The sequence below is a fragment of the Wyeomyia smithii genome, chromosome 1 (genome assembly GCF_029784165.1).
Source record: "Wyeomyia smithii strain HCP4-BCI-WySm-NY-G18 chromosome 1, ASM2978416v1, whole genome shotgun sequence".
Taxonomy (NCBI): Eukaryota; Metazoa; Arthropoda; class Insecta; order Diptera; family Culicidae; genus Wyeomyia; species Wyeomyia smithii.
In genome coordinates, this window is record NC_073694.1 from 22341458 (window position 1) to 22364178 (window position 22721).

A 22721-nucleotide genomic window follows, 5' to 3' on the forward strand; every position below is an offset into this window, starting at 1 on the left:
GGTTCTCTGCTAAACACATTATTTAAACATATATGCTTCCACGATTCATATTCATAAAGAGGCACCGATAATGTCAGGAAAGCATCTGAAATTTCACCAGCTGTAGCTGAAGTTTGATTATTATCCCTCCAAGATTGTACGAAACATCTCAATTAGCTTGATCAGAAACCCATAATCTAAGCATTATCAACCATTACTCATTTCGCTTCACTGAATCATACGCAAACTAAAAATTTGCAAACAGATGATGTGTTCGAAAGGTATGTTCCCGAAATTTGTCAAAAGAATTCGAAGAATCGAGGAATGCGATACTTCGATAGTGGCTACAATGAAATCCGTTTCCCGTTTGGCTTATTTAGGGAATGGAAGCTTCAACCAGTCTGAAGGCTGGGTTGTGTTTGAGAAACTCCTTTTATTTTATTTGTAAAACAAATTCACTGTGTCCTCCAACTTGGAAATCTTCGGCCAGCACTCAAAAGCACCTTATTTGTTATGTTCAGGGTCCTACTTTTTTCAATTAGTCAGAATTGTTAGCCCTGACGACTGTTCTAAGTTCCAGCCCAAACCTTTGATATCTAATCCAAGTTCAAGCCAAATTCACTACAACCCATTACGCCTTACTGAATCGTACGATGCCTGAAAGTCTACAAACAGATGATGTGTCATGTTGAGCTCTCCTGACTTTTATGAATATGGTTTTCTGCATGGCTGTGGGTCCTTTTCCACAATTCATGGCAGCGGTACGAGTGGAATCGAGATTTCGATATTTTTCTATATTTAAACCAATTGTTCAAGTTACAGTTGATTTCTAGTCTGGCAGTTAAAAGTATTTTTCGGCCTTAACAAAGCCACAAAATCTCTGTGACCAGAGATAAGATCTATTGTGATATTACCCAGATGTTGTATATACTCCGCACTTCATATTAATGGCAGTATCACTATTGAAGTAAGTGATATGCTTATCACTCATATCCGTTATGTGTGTAAGTTTTACCTTTCCGTTTCAAGCTTACTGACCTACTCTTCCGAGCCTCTGTCAATCCTAATAATGCTATAATAGAGAACTTTCATACGTTACTCACACCAGTTTTATTATAATAGGGACTTATTTTTGTTAGAAAGAGAGTCAAAAGAGGCGCCGTAGAATTCAGATTGAAAAGAAGGGCACGCGGTGGGAAACCTGAGAATAAACTCATGCTAGAGTCCTTCGACAACCAAATGGCCTGATTCTACTAAGACTCGAATCCACGATCATCCGCTTATCAAAGCGGACTCTTTATCCTTGCGGCTACGGAACTCCCAAAACTACCTATTTTTGCATTGGGGCAGAATCGACATTTAACGTAGATCAGACACCTACCATTCGATTTCTAAGACTTTTTTACTCAAAATTAGATATAATTTGACTACCACTTTAAGATATTAGTGAATTACCACACCCAACTCAAACGGGGAACATTTTATTACTTTAGGGCAATTTTTTTTACTTATTGTGTCTTATGACTGCGCATTATACACAAATAGTAATAACCGAAAAGTAACAAAAATTAACCGAAAAGTAACAAAAATTATGACGGGCACACGCTTGTATGTGTTTCTGCAGGAGAACATACAGCCAAGCACCGCAATGCATGTGTGAGCAAGACTTCACTCGCTGCATTTGTATTGATACAACGATCAGATTCATTTTTGTATTTTTGTCCCCTTCATCCACACATAATGAGCGTCTCACCCGTCAATCTCAAATGTCTAATTAGAAACACTTTCGTTTCGTCCCCCAGTGTTTACTTGAAATGAAAATATGTTATACTGTCTGACCAGAGTTGCCGAAGATGCGAATATTGTTCTGGATGAGTACAAGTTTTGTATTTTCAAACAGGTGCAAATGAGTTTCCATGAACCAACGAGTATGTGTTTTAGATAACTTGCAAGAAAGCGAATGTTTTTGTTTTTCTCTAACGCAGTTTACAGATCGTGATGTCATTTATAGACGCATTTGAAGTCTTTGAAATCATCAACGTTTGCATACTCTATGACGGGGAAAATGCTGCTTGGCAGCTCTTGTCATATTCTTCCTCTACTCCGTATGCATACAACGAGCGAACTAATACACGCTCACCGGATGAATTGGAGATTGAAGAAACTTGTAACATGTGCAACATATACGACGGTGTGTGATTTTTTTTAGTTGAGATGGAAAGGGAGCAGTTTTTGACAGAAAAAAATCTTGCATGTGGTTGAAACAACCATTATTAGATAGTCGTACTCCCGTAACACGTGCTAAATATATGACAGTATGTGTTGTAACTTGACTGGGGAAGAATTTTATTGCCTTTTAAGTAATAGCTTTGTTACCTAAAAGGGAATTTTGCGCTATTGCTTCTAAAGTGATAAGGAAAAGTTTTGCGTGCATTAATGCTCAGATATAATCGATATTATTTTGCTTTGTGAAATATACTAAAACTATGCAAAAACCGGTTTCGTAGAATCACCGTTTTGAGCTCAGTTTTTGTCCGATTTAAGATCTGTTTTTTTTTTTTTCAAAAGATGGATAAAAAGATGCTAATATGTGGACAAACTCTTAGAATTTTGATATTTGGCATCAAAACAAAATGGCGTCGAAAAAACCACAAAAATTACCCGTTTCTCAAAAATTCAAAATGGCGCCATTGTTGCCCTTTAAGTTGAAATATGTTCAAACTCCGGGAAATTTATTTTCGCATCAAACTTCATCAAAAAATCATACATTGAAGCCAAGGCAAAAAAATTGTTGCACTGTGTTAGTTTTTGCTTAAGTACAACTACCTTTTTATGACTGAGGTCGAGTTTGTAGCGGTCACCCGTCAGAAGGGAGCCTGAGAATAAAGCTATGTTAAAGTCCTTTGATCGAGCTTCTCTTGAAGTCATTTCCATACTCTTTAATCGAAAAAGAAGTACCAGTATTTAACTGATTTAAAAAGCAAATCAATGTTTTTTTTTTAAATTGGTCTACTGAATAAGGATTAAGATGCACTCCTCTGGTGAAAAAAGAAACACTTGACAGAAGCAAAACAATTGAATGGCGTTTGAATCAAACAAACATACTAAAAGCCGCTTCCAATCTTTAAAGCGTTTCCATCTCATTTATCTAAGCTGACTGTTACGGAATGAATTGACATCGGAAATTTACTGCAATGTTCAATTCACTTGTTACAAGTTTAAAAAAAAAAATCTCGTATATTCCAGAATCCGCGTAAAAAGGACGTGAATCACCACATTCTTAGCGTAAACAAGTTGTTAAAGGGATGTAGGAACAGTAATTTAGCAACGAGGATTATTTTGAGGTAGTCTCCTCAACTGTCGGAGAATGTTTTTCCTAATTTTTTCCGAGATAAAAAAGCGACACAGGAAAATAATCTTTTGCTTTTTTTATAAAGGTAAGTTTGATCACAAGAAAAAATGAATTTGTTTACAATCAAGATGGCGAATTTTTCAACGGTAAGCAGCGATGCGACTCTTTTTTCAAGAAAAAAGTATTCAAGACACGACCGCATGACGTTGACTACCGTATTCTTAAAAAAAAAAATATTACATTGAAGCAAATAGTAGAGGGAATTGCAACGCTTCTTTTACAAAACTTCTGTAACAAAATTTCGAGGCTCCAAAAGGTACCGGTTTCCGATTATTCTCGTCCAGAATTCCAGCCATTTTAGTATTTTGCAGTAGCCATTTATTACTAACAGCCACCAGCATAACGGGTGAAACCGGCACGAGATGACCGGTACTATTTTGTCTTTCCTCCTTTCAGCTGCTTACACCTAGCGCTGTCGTGAATTTAACATCAACATAAACATGCATTTTTGCAAGGTTTTTTCCGCTAGCAACAGCAATTGTAAAACATAAAATTCAACTAACCGCTTCTATTATAAAACTGCTAGGCACCAAAAGGTGCCAGTTGCCGATTTCTTGTTTACTGGTTTCCGTCCAGAATTCCAGTCATTTTAGTATTTTGCAGTAGCCACCAGCATCACGGGTCAAACCGGCACGAGATGACCGGTACTATTTTGTTTTTCCTCTTTTTAGCTGCTAACACCGAGCGTCCGTATGTATCCGGTACGGTTTAGTAGTGAAACTGATGGGGTGAAATGTTCGAACGATACGTTTTATACCAAGGCTTCGTCAGATAATTAGAAAGAGGGAGGGGCTACATAGATGATGGAATGGTAGAGACAAATGTTTCTTGAAAGCTGCGCCGGCCGCTGTCGTAATATTAACACCAACACAAACATGCATTTTTGCAAGGTTTTTTCCGCTAGCAGCAGCATTTGGTAAAAGAGGAAATTCAATTAGCCGCTTCTGTACCAAAATTTCGAGGCACCAAAAGGTGCCAGTTGCCGATTATTGCTTCCTGGTTAGTCCGTCCAGAATTCCAGCCATTTAAGTGTTTTGCAGTAGCCATTTACTACTAAAGCCACCAGCATTACGGGTGAAACCGGCACGAGATGACCGGTACTATTTTGTATTTCCTCCTTTCAGCTGCTATCACCTAGCGTCCGCATGTCACTGGTGCGGTTTTTGGAATCAGAATGATGGGGCGCCGGCCGCTGTCGTAAAATTAACACCAACAAAAAGATGCATATTTGCAAGGTTTTTTCCGCTAGCAGCAGCATAAACATCGGAAACAGAAAGTGACAACAACAATAACAACAAAGTCAGATCGATTGTATCCGTTAGTGTCGACTGTGCTTGGGAAGAGAGGTAGTGATTGGCTGCGCGGTATGATTTAGACAATCGATATTAATTACCAATTTTTCAATAGTGTATCTCAAACAATAGTTTGTTTTTGTAACATAAATTTAACCGTAAAAGAATTTCTGATCGATTGATGCCAAAACCTCGAAAACCTGATTATAGATGACTGCAAAAAAAGCGCTCAAAACCTGACCACTTTTCTCTGGTTTTCCCTGGTTGAATTACTAGATTTTCAAATTCAGGGGCCTAACTTCGATATAGACGTTAGTCAACGTCAAAACTGGAAGAATTCAAAATAAAAGACTGGAGAAAACTGGGTACAAAAATTTGAAGCTTCTGCAGAAATTTGTTTGATTTTCGGTTCAAAAACGTTGCGTAAATAACAATTACAGTTATACATCGACTGTCCACACAATCGCGTTTTTGAAGTGTGCGTAAAATCGAATTGTGCATAGATACGAAGCAAGATTTTTAGTATATTTTATAACCCAAAATCAATTTCTGGAATCGAAAATTTGCAAAAAAACATCTGAAGGAACATTCAATTATTACGTAACGCAAGAAAGGAGGGTTGGAAAATTTGACAACATAAAAAAAATTAAGGTCAGAAAAAGAGAGGGACATTAAAGAGGAAGGGTTCGAAGAGAGTAATTACTTGTGTTACGTAATGAATGGACATTCTTTAATGGTCCATGTATGGCAGAGAACTTACCCAGAACATCTGAAAAATGCTTGAAAGGAATTACTTAAAACAATGGACATGGGTGCCCACGTTATTTTCTAGGAGGGTTTCGGTAAAATCACTATGAATCATTATAAACTCTTTTTATATATTTATTGAAGCTTTTTAGAGGTTTGACTGAAGCCCGCCAAAAGGTGGTAATGGGCACTAGAGGGTTAATCAAACCCTGCTCGGAAAAACAATCGCTTCAGTTCATTGCGCCCAGCTAAATCGTACGATTACTTGAAGTGTAAAACACAAAAGGTGAAACTTTTCGAAGAAACGCAGCGGAGTTGTACCTTTTGTTTGGTTATAGCTCATGGGTTTCCTTTCTGCAATTTCCTGCTAAAACTCAGATCTTCCTTGTTCCGAGTTTTCAATTATTGTCCCTTTTCGTTGAATGTTTTTTTTTTTTTTGGATGATGCCTTATCGAAACCAACAGAATTTTGGTCTCATAAGACATCGCTACTCATTACTCAGCTATCTGCTCCGGATCAGACGCTGTTGCACGCCGCTCAGTAAGAAAAAACAAACATTTTCAATTCGGTATTCGCTTGTTGCCGATCCCCAGATCGTTTTCATCGTTGTTAAATTTCACGGTCGGCTTTCAAAGCCTGCAATAAGTCTCGTACCCAGGGGCGGACGAAGGGTGATTTGAGCAGCAGGCGAAATCAAATTAAGCGCCCCACCCCCGCTCATCATTGTTATGTTTATATTATAAGCATTTTTAAAAAAGTAGGCACTGCCAAGCAATCCTTGGGAAATTGTTAAGCGCTCATGGAGAAGGCGTAAAGGAGTTTTTCAATAATATACTCTATCTCCGTTAACGTTTGTCTGAGTTCGTCTCTTTCTCAATCCAGAACGAAGTACTGCTGCCGTATCTCTCGGTCTCGGGCAAGAAGTACTTACTCTTACTGATCGGTGCGGCGTACCTTCGTGGCAATACGTACTTGCTGACTTTGAACGTCGTTTCATTTGCGCAAGTTTATATCAGTGTAGCCGAGAAGTGTGGCATCGTTGTATGGATCATGCAAGTCAACAAGCACTAAAACACTCTTGCGAAACACGAGATAGTGGTCATGGTTTTGTGCTTTTGCGAAAAAGCTGAATTGGATTGGGTTCTGCGAAACGTGTGGTATTCTAAAGTAGTGCCGGGAGCCGTTTGAGAGTGTTAGAGAACGAGCCACACGTCCGTTGAGGAGCATTTACTCAAATCACTGGCATGGAATGTAGCACGTTATTTAGTATTGTTTCGATTGGATTGGATGACTCCTGCATAGAAGTGGATAAACGTAAAATCAGAACTTGACATGATACGAATTTCTGGATGTGATGCTATGACATGAATTCCGAATCAACAAAAAAAACGAAATTAACCCGGAAATGGTAACGATTGATTAGGATGCGAATGTGTACCAGGGACAAATTGGCGAACAAAACCGTTATTGCAAGAGACGCCAAGTTCAACGAAGATTATTTCCCTTACGCTGATGCGGCCACAGTGGTTCGCAAATCAGTAAGTGGCTTCTTGTTCGAAATTTACGGCCACAATCTCGTGGTTTAATTCTCGGGTTTTCTGCATGCTGTTGTATTAAAATACGCAACTGGTGACGATCTATAAGGACCACAGAAGTTGCGAAGAGATAGCCCTAAACCTAACATCAAATACCTGCCGTTTTATACGCGACCACATCGCAGCTTAAAGAATGCAAGTGGAACCTATGTAAACTGACAAGCAGTTGGCGTACATCTTTACGAAGGCGCTGCACTTTAGATGATTCGAATACGTACGACGAACAGCTGGGCTCTATTATCAAAAGGGGGTGGCGAAGTACACACTGCCAGACAGGCCTGTAGAAGTTGACGAACGCTCACGGCGAAGATTTGCAACATTGATTTTGAAAAAACTATTCTGTCTTTTCTACTAGAAGCAATATGGCTGATCTCCGTATGTTTTAAAACGTGCTCGATGCGATGTTCTATGTTAACTTTTTTGTTAAATTCTACTTGCTACTTTATCTCTCGCACTATCAGAAAAACTTTTAACGTACGCAGGTCACACGTGGCCATTTTGCTGGTTGTGACCGTCCCGAAATATAGGGCGGCATCTATAAATTACATTACACTTATAGGGGGGAAAGGGAGCACCTTTGAGCGTTACAAGTCGTTACATAGGGGCATGGGGAGATAAGATCAGCATTGAGTTATTCCAAAAATTGATCTTTTTTATTAAACAAACTCTTCTATTACGTTACGTTATTTTCAGGAGAGGGTAGACGTTACCGTTACGTTTTGTAACATAAGAGGGGAGGTAAAAAATGGTATTTTTTACGTTACGCAATTTATGGATGTCGCTTAGTTTACTTTTGGCTTACCGGCAAACCATGTACTAATTGTTTCATGAATATTTTAATCCCTTATGAAGATTATGTACATCGTACTTGCTAGATTTCATTGATTTAACACTTTCCGGCTTTTAATATCTTCATCTGTTATGGTTATCTTTCTGCAGCTTTCATTGTGAACGCCTCCATTGGCACTCTCGGACTCCGTATATTTTTTTTCATGGTACAGATCAAAAGGCGCAAACTTATTCCGAACTGCTAACCACTTGTTACAATGTAAAGCGGTCTGAAATTTCACAAATACAGTAACGTAAGCGTATAAAATCAAGTACTTTTTCCAGTTATAACCTGTGAAAAGGATACACACAAAACTGCCCACAATCTGATATAAAACCCAAACAAAAAATGGAAATCTGTAATACAAGCAGTGGATTCGATTACATAATGTTGAAAAGGGGAAATCTGCTGGTTTGGCTGCTCGATAACATCAGCCTTATCTGAAACTGTTTGTAACTTTGTAGTGGGCTAAAAAAATTAAGCTTCCATTTCTGATTTTCCCCCCCCCCCACAGGCGCCGAATCCCAGGATGCAATGGACTCGGCCTCGGCGGCTACCGGAGACAACAACAACGGTGGTAGTGGTGGCGGTGGCAGCGGCAGTGGTAGTGGCGGCAGTAGTAGCAGCAGCAGCACCAGTAGCACACTCGGGACCCTGTGCAGCATCCTGCAGGAGAAGAAACCCTGGAACGGGGAAAACTGCAACGGCAAAAGTGGCAGCATCAGTGCGTCCGGTGTCACCACCGGAACTGCTGGTTCCGGCCACAATGGCGACGGCGGTGGTTCGACCTGCAAGGATCGCTGTCTAGTTTGCAGTGTGTGCAACGATTTCTCCTCGAAGAAGATCAACGTGATGCAGCACTTGCTGGCGAATCACAACATTGGGAACGAGCTGCTCGCGCAGGACTTCCCCAATTTGAATGTGCCATCGACGATGCAGAAGAAACCGTTCGACTACCTGCGCACGCTAACGGAGGCTCGCTGTGCTCAGAACCTGCGGCTCATCGAGAAGGTTACCTTTATGAACGACACTTTCGCCTTCAAGGAGAACTGCAACGATCTGAAGCACGGCAATCTAGCGGAGATTCTCGAAAGCTACATGGGAGGTGGAAAGGATGGAGATGGAGATAAAATCGAGAAACATCACCTGCAGACAGTGTCCTGTCCGCTGTGTCCGGAGACGTTCCTGGATCAGGTGAACGTGGAAACGCACGTAATCCGAGTGCACAACATTAAGATGGAAGGCTTGAACCGACTGCTGAAGCTGGTTGATACCTCGCAATTTCTTAAGACCACCAAACAACAGCAGCTTGGCAGTAGTCCGGACAAGTCGCCGAAGAAGGAAACCTCGCCCTCGCCGGAGATCAAATGCTCCTTCTGTAAGGTCTGCTTCGACTCGATGGTAGACCTGAAGATACACTGCAACGAAAGCAATCACTTCAAGCGGAACGCTGACTCGGAGGATCTCGCCTGCTTCCTGAACGACTGCAAGGACGCATTCGACAACCTCTCCGATCTGCACCAGCACTTCAAGGCAAACCATCTCAATTTTCTGATCTCGGAGAATCACACCTACAAGTACCGTTGCAAGTTGTGCCCGTTTGCGTTCAAGACGCATGAAAAACTGAACCGTCATCTGTTCTATCACTCGCTGCGGGAATCGACCAAGTGCTTCTACTGCGATGCCACCTTCAAGAACATCAACTCTCTCACGAGCCACATCACAGAGAAGCACCCGCAAGAATCGTCCGCCCCGAAGGGGGGCTCCGAAACCCAACAACAGCAGGACGCGGCGTCGATTCTCTTCTTCAAAGATCTGAAGCGAAAGATGATGAACAACAAGAACGGCATGAGTCCCAAGTCGGATCGGAGCCAAACGCGGGACAGTGCGGACGAGGATCGGCTCAGTGAGAAGTCGATGAGTAGCAAGAGTAGTTTGTACTACGACAAGAGCTTGGACGGCTCGGATGGTGGTGGTGGAGGTGGAGGAACGGTCGTCGCGAAGATCTCCTGCAACGATTGTCGCTTTAACTTCACCGATGCGGCGGCTCTCGAGCGACATATGGCCACGGCATTCCATATGTCGAAGGAGAAGGAAAAAGCCGCGGCGGACAGTCTGGCGGGTATGGCCAATAAGCAGCAGTTGTTCTACGATATTAAGTCGGAGAAGTTCACCAACCCGAATCGGCCCTTCAAGTGCACGATCTGCATGGAGAGCTTCACCCAGAAGAACATCCTCCTGGTGCACTACAATAGTGTGTCCCACTTGAACAAGCTGAAGAAGCTGAAGTCCGACAAGCAGCACCCGTTCCCGTTTCAGATTGGGGCTGCCATGGGGGAGGGGGATGGGTGCGAACATGGCGGCGGTGGGGATAAGCAGCCGCCCGATTTTAAGCCATTTGGGATGCAAATGTTTGCCGAGGGTGGCGAGAAGCGGAAAGATCTGGAGGAGAAGGAAACGGCTAGAAAGAAGTTCAAGTGCGATATCTGCAACGTGGCGTACACCCAGGGAAGCACGCTGGATATTCACATGAGGAGTGTGCTGCATCAGACCAGAGCATGCCGGCTGCAGGAGCGGAGCATGTTTAATAATGTGAGTTTTTTTATTTAAAAATTTATTTTAAAAATTTAAATTTTTGTTTTGCAGCAATTGCAGCCACTCGATAAGAAGAAACCGGAATTTTCACTGATTCAGACGATTCCGGAGAGTCACGAGTCCCCGAACTTCATCGACGATACGCCAATGCGTAAGATAAAATCTCCAGCCGATCTTCAACCACAGCCGCAACTTCCGCAGCAGCAGCAGCAGATGCCCCAACAACCGGCCATGTTGAACCCCATGATGGGAGCTCTTGGCTTGGGAGGTACCATGACCGGCTTGGACAAGCCAGAGATTGCCATTTGCGAGTGCTGTTTCCAGGTGTTCCCTAATAAACCTACTCTGGAAACTCACCTCGAGCTAAGTCCGGAGTGCTTAGCTCTGAAGAAGAAAATGATGGAAAACAGCAATCCCACTCCGGAAAACTTCGCCGAAGGCTTTCAGCAGCAAGCCCTGAATGAACTGGCGAAGGTTAACCCCTTGCCCGGGTTTGATTTAACCCCGGAAGCGCTGCTAGGGAAGTCGCCCTTCCCGATGGATCCAACCGCCAATTTGATGGATCCGAATTTTTTGAAAAACGCCTCGCTGCTTCAGTTTGCCACCGATCCGAACAACAAACTGGGCCCGAACGCTTTGAACGTACTAAATTTCATGCACTTCCACCACTTGATGTCGCTTAGCTATCTAAACCTCGCACCTCAGCTGAACTTCGGCGCTGTACCGCCAAAAGTTCCTGATATAACAGCTAAAACCGACCTCGAGAAGGTCATTCCGGTGGACAAAACTAAATTACCCCCGGGAGTAATGCAGTCGAACCTCAACGGCAAACCTCCGCTCGATTTGAACCTCATGTCCCACAATCTGGAATCCAAAATGCCCCCACAACCCCCACAGCAGCAACCGTGCACCCAGAAACGCGCTCGAACTCGTATTACAGATGAACAGCTACGTATTTTGCGTTCCCACTTCGACATCAACAACTCACCCAGTGAGGAGAGCATCCAGGAAATGTCCATCAAGGCTAACCTTCCGCCTAAGGTTGTCAAGCACTGGTTCCGCAATACCCTCTTCAAGGAACGCCAACGCTCCAAGGACAGTCCGTACAACTTCAGCATTCCACCCTCGACGAAGCTCAACGTCGAAGAGTACGAGCGCACCGGTGAAACAAAAGTAGTCGACCTGGACACCTCCTTCAAGTCCAACGACTCCCAGGACACCTCGCAGAATGCGGTCGATCTCAAGCTGAACGAGATGAAGCAAAGTTTTTCCAAATCCCTCATGGAATCCCTCTCCAAGCATCAGGCCAATCAGGAGTTGGGTAACTTTCAGCTAAATAAAAACCTTTTTCCGGATAACTTCGGCTCTGACTTCCAGAGCCAACACGACCAAGCATCCCAACTGCAAGCCAACGTTGCCAACTTTTTCTCCCAAGCTCCCGACCTGAACAACCTGAACCTAAGCAAGGAGCTGATGTCGAACAAAAAGAAAAAAATCAAATCCGAAACCTCCTCTAATGCCTCCCCTACGCCGGTCGATCTGCAGATCGATTCCAGCAACTCCAGTCCCCTTCCGATGCGCCCGCCCAGTGCCATCAGTCTGAAGAAGCACATGGAAGCTCGCCCGCTCGGTACGCCCGGGTTGATGGAAGAAATCAAGATCCCCAGTCCGATCGAGAGTCCGGTCATTTCACCACCGACTTCGATTGCTGGTGGGCTGCATCAGCAGCTGTCCCAAAACCAGGCCGTCACTTGCTCCAACGGAAAGCGTGCCAATCGGACCCGGTTTACCGACTACCAGATCAAGGTACTGCAGGAGTTTTTCGAGAACAATTCCTACCCAAAGGACAGTGATCTGGAGTACTTGAGCAAACTGTTGATGCTGTCCCCGCGGGTTATCGTCGTTTGGTTTCAGGTAGGTGTTGACGACTTTCTTCCACTATAATTGTTTAAAACAAATTGGTTCTTCAACAGAACGCCCGCCAGAAGCAGCGCAAGATCTACGAGAATCAACCGAATCCGACCTTCGAGACGGACGAGAAGAAGGCGATCAACATCAACTACACCTGCAAGAAGTGCAACCTGGTGTTCCAGCGGTACTACGAGCTAATTCGCCACCAGAAGAACCACTGCTTCAAGGAGGAAAGCAACAAACGTTCGGCCAAGGCGCAACTGGCGGCCGCCCAGATTGCGCACTCCTTCACCAGCGGCAGCGAGGACTCGGACTCCAGCATGGACGTCAGCCGACGGGAGTTCCAACCGCGCGAAAACGACTGCCCCTTCTAATGGAAGGCCCCTTCCGAGGAGGATCCGACGTTGGACTTCTCCTCTTCCCTTCTTCCGTTGTTCCGTTAGCGCCCTCCTCCCCCGCCCGTAACATTCCACCACTCTAAGTTGAACATTTCCAGTGATTAGTTTAAAGTCAACAAAAAAAATTACATTCCACTCGTCATTTTTAGATAACTAGCGCTGGCGCTTTCTTATGTTAAACCCCCTAAAAACAAGCTCCTTCCTGTTATTTTTTCTCTTTTCGATTCTCTCACAACCCCCCGTTTTTGTTTCGGTTTAAATTGACGACATCTCCTAAAAAAAGAAACAAAACGAAAAACTCGAAGCATGAAATAACTGAACTAAACAGGCAGAAGTTTATTTCCTCTTCCTCTCGCAAAAAAGTTACTATTTTCTAAAAGAATATTTTGATATACAAGTAAAACAAAACATATAGAAACGAGATAAGAAACTAAGAAAAAAAAAATCGCGAAGAAATCCCCGCATCAAATGTAATGTGAAAGTTCCTAAACTGAAAGCAAACAAGCAAGCAAGATGAAGTATATTAAGCTAATTGAGAGTGAAACAAAAACTAAGAAACAAAACAAAAAACACGAAACAATACAAACACTGTTTCGTAACCGATTTGCCATATATTATACGATTGTGAGCGCGTGGTAGTGAACGAAAGTGAACAGCAAGCGAAAGCAGAGAAACAAAAAAGCAAAAACAAAAACAGTTGTAGTAAGAAAGTAAGAATTCAATTCACAGCAAACAATCCAGAACTGCTCGACCCTGAGATCGGATATAGATAATTAAATATTGTTTTGTCAGTTTTTTTATTTGAACTATTGAAAAATTTTATTATTAAACAGCAAGCAGGCAGGCGAACTATAGATGATCCACACAACATCACGGAGATTGTTATAAAAAAAAGACCTAAAACAAAACAACTTTGAATAAACATTTGTTATTTCGTTTCGAAACTCCAGCACCCCAAAATCAACCGAAATGTAAATTTATTGCATTTCAATCACCACAATTGTCGTGATAAATAACTTTTCTCACATAGAAATGCCGAAGAATCTTAACAAGATTCACGAGAAAGGTTCCTACTTTTATAAACACGTTTTCCTTTAAGACATCACTTTCGATTAAGTTCTAACAGTAGACGGTAAAATTGATTTCAACTAGCAGAATGTTTTTGAAAGAGCCGCACCTTCAGAACATTTTTGCATTTTCACTTAAACCATATATCCTATTGTTTGACCATTTTTAGAAAATAATCGTAGCCAATTTTCTTACTACTGGCTAATATTTAAAAAATAACTCATCTCTCTCTCTAGGTCCGCCACGTGTACCAAATCTTTCGTTCTTATGCTTTAATTTTAAATGGTTTAAAAGATTTGTGGTATTACCATGAAAACGCATATGCCTACAGTACACAGATTACATGTAACTTATTTGTTTTCTATGGTGAAATAAGCCCAAACTAGGCTCACGTTCATCTTTCGCCACGAATTCGAAATTTCCGTAAAATACAAGCGTGCTGACAACGATGAGCGTTAAAATGCAAGTCTGATATTTTTGCCAATTGCCGATGGAACATCATGTAAGTTGAAAACGAGCTGCGAAATTTCGTTAACTGTCGTCAACACATACCAGCTTTGTTCATCTTCTCAATGCTTCGTGTAAGAAAGAGAATAGAATGATCCATGTGTCACTCACGCAATTATAGTTTTGAATTAGAGCTTGTGCATGTGCGAACAGGATTAAAGACCATTGTTATTGCTGGTTTATGGACAAATCCATTTTGATCACTAAAAAAATTAATCGATAATCATAACATTGGCTAATAGATTATTTCAGCAAACAAATAATTGTTTCATGTAATCGAGGTTTTCCGTCGTAAAAAAAGATGGGGTAAAATATTTCAAAACTTTTTCAAGTTGTTGAAAAAGAACTTGAAAAAGTTTTGAAATATTTTACCCCATCGCATCGAACACAAATCTAGTGTGCTACAATTTTCCTCTTTAAATCTTTCCATTCCAGAAAATGTCAGTGATTAGATTTCGTTCAGTGAGCTACATCATTACAGTGCTTATGAAGATATACAATAACAAACTGTACAGGATTATTTGTGATCTCACACTCGAGAAACGTACCGTGTTGTACACTTCTACACTTTGATTTTTAAGCTTGGCGTTACTAAAGATTTGCAGTCTTATTTTAAGTGTTTTAGTTCGTGAGGCGCTTTTTAGAAGCACGAATATTGATACCAAGATATATAACATTGTCATTTTTTGACGTGGGACTACGTCTTTGTTTACTATACTGGGATCAGGGTTGATATTTGTTGACACTCTTGAGTGAAAGTTAAAAAAAGCATCCATAAACGTTATTTTTTTACAATCCTTTCAGAGTTTTCCCTTCCCGCTTTTTGCATGGAAGTGAACTGTCAAAACACCTCATTATATTTCATGCGATGAAAGCAAGAAAACAAAATCAGTTTATCAGTTAACGAAGATTGTCAAGGCATCGGTCAGTGCCAGTGAAAAAATGTTTCGGTGAGGTTCATTTTGGCTGAGTGGTCTGTTTGTTTTTCTTTTTCGCTTTGAAGTGAAGATCATTTGGTTGAATTTGTCGTCAAATTTTATTCCGTAACCGTGAACGATGCGCGCGATCTATTTCATCTGAGTATAACAGCACGTTACTAGGACGAAAATCTAGTGTATCTGAAAGAGTGCTGCGATCATTAGAAGTGAAAATTGAAAATGATTGGCTATAACTTTCGAAGAATTTTGCTGGGGAAAATGACCTTTATCAGCACTGACTGGGATGCATTCTGTGAAATTGGAAATGAAACTGGCAAATGTTGCGTCAGATTTCAAACGTTAATAACAGCGTAACCACATGATCAATAACAATAACCAATATGTTGTTGGATAGATAAAATGTATAACAATTTTTTAATATGCCAGTTATCACTCTAATTTCATTGCTAAGCGGTAGTAATGATAAAAAGTTTCAATAACAAATTTACGCGAATAATAAACCAATTACATGCGAGCATTCCTAGCACAGACGATGTGAATGGACACCATCCGTTCTCTGTGATATTCTCTGTATCAATATCGAAATAAAAATTGACAGAGTCTCCCCGTCCCAATAGGTCAATTTGTTTTTGCTTCCATGAGTCTCGAAGGTAAAAGTTTTCCAAAAAGTTTGAAACAAACCCCATTCTTGAACAATTTATAAACCTGCTTTCAGAACCTAATAAAAACTGATGTCTTGAAAGAAAACATGCCGGAAAAAGCAACAGTATCAGTGGAGTAAAGAACCGCAGGTCTGCAGCGGTACTCTTCTATTCGTACATTTCAGCGGTACACTTCTATTCGTACTGCAGCGGTTTTTTTTTTTTTTTTTTAAGGGGGGATTTGTTAGTAGCTTAAGTATTTATGATAAATATTAGTAAATAATGAGTATGTGTGTCCAATCACAAATGGTGACTTCTCAACACTGTTAGAAATTTGTAATTTTAATTGTTAGGATTTGTTTGCTTTCGCAATTAGGACTTATCATTCGTAGGGATTTAAACCTACTTGTCAGAAAAGGGGAAGTAAACTTACAACTAACTTAATTGCTAACTTATTGGCTATAAAGAGAGCTTATCGTAGCAATTGAGGATTGCAACGATTTTTGTCGAAAATTGTTAATAATTTTATTTGACATAGCTTCTAATGGTTCAACACCAGTAAGTCTATGTAATTCGAGTGTACCAAACCAAGGAGGACGCTTCAAAATCATTTTCAGAATTTTATTCTGAATCCTTTGGAGCGTTTTCTTCCTTGTTGAACAGCAACTTGACCAGATCGGTACAGCATAAAGCATTGCTGGTCTAAAAATTTGTTTGTAAATCAAAAGTTTGTTCTTTAAACAAAGTTTAGAATTCCTGTTAATGAGAGGATATAAACATCTCGTATATTTAATGCACTTGGCTTGTATACTCTCAATGTGCTCTTTGAAAATAAGTTTTTTATCATAAATTAGTCCCAAGTACTTAACCTTGTCGGACCAACTTAAAATAACCCCATTCATCTTGACAACGTGATTATTGTTTGGCTTGAGGAAAGAAGCCCTAGGCTTATGCGGAAAAATTATCATTTGAGTTTTAGAAGCATTGGGAGAGATTTTCCACTTTTGCAAGTAGGAAGAAAAAATATCTAAACTTTTTTGCAATCGACTGCATATGACACGAAGACTTTTTCCTTTTACGGAAATGCTTGTGTCATCGCAGAACAATGACGTTGTGCATCCTGGAGGCAAATCAGGAAGATCTGAAGTGAATATGTTGTACAGGACTGGACCCAAGACTGAACCTTGAGGTACACCTGCTCTGACAGGAAATCTATCAGATTTTGAATTCTGATAGACAACCTGCAGAGTTCGATCAGTAAGATATTTTTTTAAAATTTTGATTAGGAAAATTGGAAAATTTGCAATTTCGCAATCAAACCTTTATGCCAAACACTGTCGAATGCTTTTTCTATGTCTAAAAGAGCAGCTCCAGTGGAATAACCTTCAGATTTGTTAGCTCGTATCATATTAGTAACTCTGAGCAATTGATGAGTTGTGGAATGCCCATGGCGAAATCCAAACTGTTCATTTGCAAAAATTGAATTTTCGTTGATGTGTGACATCATTCTGTTAAAAATAACTCTCTCAAACAGTTTACTTATTGAAGAAAGCAAACTGATTGGTCGATAACTTGAAACTTCTGCTGGGTTCTTATCCGGTTTTAAAATTGGAGTAATTTTTGCATTTTTCCATAATTTGGGAAAATATGCAATTTTGAAGCAGCAATTGAAAATTTTCACTAAAAATTCCATTGTGCTCTCAGTGAGATGTTTGATTAGTATATTAAAGATTCCATCGTCACCAGGTGCTTTCATATTTTTGAAATTTTTAATAATTGATTTAATCTCATTCAAGTTAGTTTCAATTATTTCTGCAGGTAAAAAATTCTGGGAAGAAATTAAATCAAATTGACGTGTGACTTCATTTTCAATTGGACTCACAAAATTCAAATTTGAGTTATGAACACTCTCAAACTGCTGAGCAAGTCTTTGAGCCTTTTGTTCATTGGATACAAGAAAACGTTCACCATCTTTTAAAACTGGAATAGGCTTTGAAGGTTTTTTAAGAATCTTCGACAGCTTCCAAAATGGTTTTTAATATGGTTTCAATTTTTCAACTTTAGTCTCAAAATTTTGATTTCTCAGAAGAGTAAATCTATGTTTAATCTCTTTCTGTAAATCTTTATAAATAGTTTTAATAACAGGGTCACGAGAACGTTGATATTGACGTCTGCGGACATTTTTCAAACGAATTAGAAGTTGAAGATTTTCGTCAATTATTGGTGAATCAAATTTCACTTGAGCCTTTGGAACAGAATAATTCCTGGCATCAACAATTGCACATTTTAATGCTTCCAAAGCGGAATCAATATTCACTTCGTTTTGCAAATCAAGCTCATTATTGAAATTTCTCTCAATATAATTTTTGTATCTTTCCCAATTAGCTTTGTTATAATTAAAAACAGAGCTCATAGGGTTTAAAACTGATTCATGTGATAAAGAAAAAGTTATTGGAAGATGGTCAGAATCAAAGTCAGCATGTGTGATCAAATCACTACATACATGACTTTGATCTGTAAGCACCAAATCAATTGTTGAAGGCTGACAGAAGAAAAGCATGTAGGACTATTCGGAGACAAAATAGAATAGTATCCTGAAGAACAATCATTGAATAAAATTTTGCCATTGGAATTACTTTGAGAATTATTCCATGAACGATGTTTAGCGTTAAAATCGCCGATTATAAAAAATTTCGAACGATTTCTGGTGAGTTTTTGTGAATCACCTTTAAAATAATTTTTGTGCTCGCGTGTGCATTGAAATGGTAAATATGCTGCGGCAATAAATAAAATCGCAAGTTCAGTTTGAACTTCAATTCCCAAAGTTTCAATAACTTTCGTCTCAAGATGGGGAAGAGCACGATGTTTGATTCGGCGATGAATAACAATTGCAACTCCACCGCCGGAACCCTGAATCCTATCATATCTATGAACCACGTAATTGGGATCATATTTTAATTTTATGTTAGGTTTCAAAAATGTTTCAGTAATAATTGCAATATGCACATTATTTACTGTTAAAAAATTGAAAAGCTCATTCTCATTGGCCTTCAATGAGCGAGCATTCCAATTTAATATTTTAATTGTTTTATTTAAAATCATTGCTAAATTTTAAATTAGAAACAATTTTAATAGTAAAATTTGTGCCTATTTGAATGGCTTCAAACATTGATTTTGCCTGCAACATGGCGTTCATAAGATCGAACATTGCCTGTTGCAAAAAAGAAAGTTTACCTGCCGGAATAGGCTCCAGGCAGTTGACATTAGAAAAAATATTTTCGGCAGCAATATTAGCTGGAGTAATAGGTGTACAATAATTTTCTAGCGTGTTTTGCTTACCCATATTAACGGTCATTTTCGAACTACCAACACTAGGCGGTATAATGTTCGAACTACCTGTAACCTGTGCATAAGTTAAACGGGTATGCAAAGGAGTAGGTAAACTATGCGTCACTGGTACGCTTGGAGAATTTTGTTTTGAAGTTGGTTTTAATTGAGAAATTGAATTTTGTTTACCTTGCCTTAACAATTGCTAAACGGACTGGGCATTGATAAAAATTTGACATATGGTTGCCGTTACAATTCGCACAGCGAAAATTTTTACTCTCTTTCACAGGACATGTGTCCTTTTTGTGAGAAGAGTCTCCACAATTAAGACATTTTTGGTCCATGTTACAGAATTTGGAACCATGGCCATAACGTTGGCAAGTACGGCATTGGGTGATATGCTTTTCACCTCCGCCATACTTCCTATAAGTTTCCCACTTTACACGCACATTATACAAAGCATGTGCTTTTTCAAAAAATTTTAAGTTGTTAACCTCATTGCGGTTAAAATGAATTAAATAATTAACAAGAGAAATTCCAGTTCTCTGACTGTTTTCGCCTCGTGATTTTTGTTTCATTAGAATTACTTGAGTAGGGGCTAAGCCAAGTAATTCTGTTAAAGTAAGTTTGATCTCATCAACGGTTTGATCGTTGGTGAGACCTTTCAAGACAACCTTGAAAGGCTTGGCGTTCTTGGTGTCATATGTAAAAAATTTGTACATCTTGTCAGTTAAATACTGAACAAGACGATCACGACCCTTTACTGAGTCGGCTAATAAGCGGCATTCACCTCTACGGCCAATTTGATAGGTAACTTTAACGTCAGAAACAAACGTTGAAAGTTCCTTTTTGAATATATTAAATTCAGAAGAAATAGTTACCACAATAGGTGGAACTTTCTCCTTTTTTAAAGATTTTAAATTTTGTATAGTTTCATTATTGGTAACTTCCATTTCACCAGCTTCTTGCTCAGGCAAAATATCAAAAGGATTGTCACTACAGACACTCGATGTGTCAGAAAGAGATGCCTCTCTTTTCCTCCCCGCAGCGATGCGAGGTTTCTTTTTCCGTCCAGCCATTTCAGATGATACGAAAAAAGTTAAAACAAATGTTAAATTCAAAAGTAGGTAGTCTTGAGAAAGACTGATGGGAAATAACTTTCAGGTAGTCTTTAAAAGACACACTGACAAAACACAAACTTTGAAGCTATAGGCAGTCAAAGACCAGTCCACAAGCAACCGAAAAAACGTCTGATCTGTAGGACAGTTCAAGACGCACTCCGTACTGCTTTGTTCGTTCATTTCTATACGTGTGCAATCGAGGAAAAATTGCAATGCTGCTGTTGATGGTGATTGAAAGTTTATCTCATAAATATGATTACCATAAATTACTCAACAAGAATTGTAAATTTGTAAACTAAATAATCGTGACCGGATAGTATCGAAGGAGTAAATACCTAAATATATACATTTATAGAAGAGTAAGAGCCTGCGAATACTTTTAATTTTTTTGTTTATTTACTAAGATTCATTCAGAATCTTTTTTTACATTTCAAAATTGTTAGATGGTATATTATTATTCTAAGCTTAACCATAATAAACGTATATTATCTGTCTTCGTAATACAGCGAATATAGTTGTAGGCAAATGAAAAAAATTGTCAAGCAAAAAAATATAATTGTGGATTGCTACGATTTTTTTTCTGGAACCCGTGAATAATTTTGTTCAAAATATCGTCTTATGTTTGCCAATTAATGAACCTTTGTAAGGGCTTCCATATTATTTTGAAAGTGAGATCCATATTATTGATTTGATTTAATCAGAGTTAAATAAGACAAAACCATTCATTATGATAACGTAAGTATTGTTGGATTTGGTTTTTGAGGATATAGAGTTCATTCTGACTTTGACGCATTACGATAAATTCTTGGTGATTCTTCAACAAGCACGATATGCTTGTGCCTTGTCGAATACATGTTGTTTGCACAAAAGAATACTACAGGCATAACATCGTCAGATATAAACGATATTTTTTCGAGTGTTGTTAAATATATTTTAAAAATTGATTTCCAGGGGAGGCTGAAAATAAAAATACGTACAGTCGCTGAGCAAACACATTGATTCTGTCTGCAGACTTTGTATATTTTGTAACAAAAAATCCCCTAATTACAGTGTTTAGTCCCACGTCACCATTTCATACAACCCTAGGGCTGTATATCTTGTAGTATTTACAAATTAAACGCATTATTAAGAGAGCTTCGTAGCCGCAAGGCTACAGAGTCCGCTTTGATAAGCGAGTGATCGTGGGTTCGAATCTTAGTAGAATCAGGCCATTTGGTTTTCAAAGGACTTTAACATGGGTTCATTCTCAGGCTCTCTACTACATAACCTTCCTTCAAGGTGAGTTCTATAGTACCCTTGCTGACTTTCATCCTAACAAAAAAGTCCCTCTTATAATAAAACTGTTCTGAGTAACGTATAATAGTTCTCTTCAGGGAATTGCAATTATGACGCGGTCTCGGCTGGAGGTACGAGGTTTCGATAAGACTCCTTCCTCTTGACAAAAATATAAGTCGTACTTATAATAAACCTGACCAGAGGTGTAGCATTGAGTGTTGGTAGGACGAACGTGGTTCGATAAGACTTCTTCCTCTTGACAAAATAAGTCCTTTTTATAATAAAACTGATTTCAGAAATATTTACCCTCTACAGGGAATAGGGGAAGGCCCAACAAGCCGCCCTGAAAAACACTAAACGTTGCAAATATCGAAGAAGTTAATACGGATCGGAACAATCGGCACAGACCTAGGCGACGAAATAAGGACTACGATTGGAAACTCGGTACATGGAACTGCAGATCGTTAGGCTTTCACGGCTGCGACAGGATCATAAATGATGAACTAAATCCGCTGGTCTAAAACTTTGCTGGTCGAGACAGAAGGTATGGAAAAGCGGACATCGAGAGTAGGATTGGTCGATCTTGGATCGATCTAAAGAGAATCGATCTTTTCCGCTCCGATCTTCGATTTTTTTGATCGATTTTTCAGCCCTGCAGAAATCGAAAAGATCGTTTACTTTTCGATTTGATCTTTTCGATCTTTTAAAAATTTAATTTATGTTTCAGCATGCAGCAATTTTTTTAGATCCAATTTTGAGTCATTGTCAGTGATCGTGTTTCGTTGTTTTATCGGGTTTTGAATGGTTGCGTGCGATTATGACATTATTATGCCCCCTTATAGTCCATTCCATTCCTGCAAAAAAATGCAACTGGTGACGAACTAGCAAATATGATATGATCGGCGTGCATTCAAATCGAACCAAGCTCCAAAAACATTATTTCGAGTAATCGGCGCTCAAAGTTCTAGGGAATTTTGGTTATACAGTCGAATTTCGCTAGTTGCACTGAACCCGCAGCTCATCTAGTGAAAAACTTTCAGTCGTCGGGCTGAGCTGTCAAAGTTGCAAATCGATCAAAGAGCACA

General features: G+C 39.7%; 1 protein-coding gene across 2 annotated transcripts in view; it reads left to right on the plus strand.

Moving 5' to 3' along the window:
- Positions 1–13670, plus strand: part of LOC129718744 (zinc finger protein 2) — a 43951-nt gene extending 30281 nt beyond the window's left edge. For both annotated transcript variants that reach the window (XM_055669786.1, XM_055669784.1), the window contains exons 6-8: positions 8370–10447; positions 10502–12364; positions 12424–13670. In XM_055669786.1, coding sequence (XP_055525761.1) covers positions 8370–10447; positions 10502–12364; positions 12424–12735 — 4253 coding nt within the window. In that variant the 3' untranslated portion in view covers positions 12736–13670. The remainder of the gene's footprint in view (positions 1–8369; positions 10448–10501; positions 12365–12423) is intronic.
- The last annotated feature ends 9051 nt before the right edge of the window (positions 13671–22721 follow it).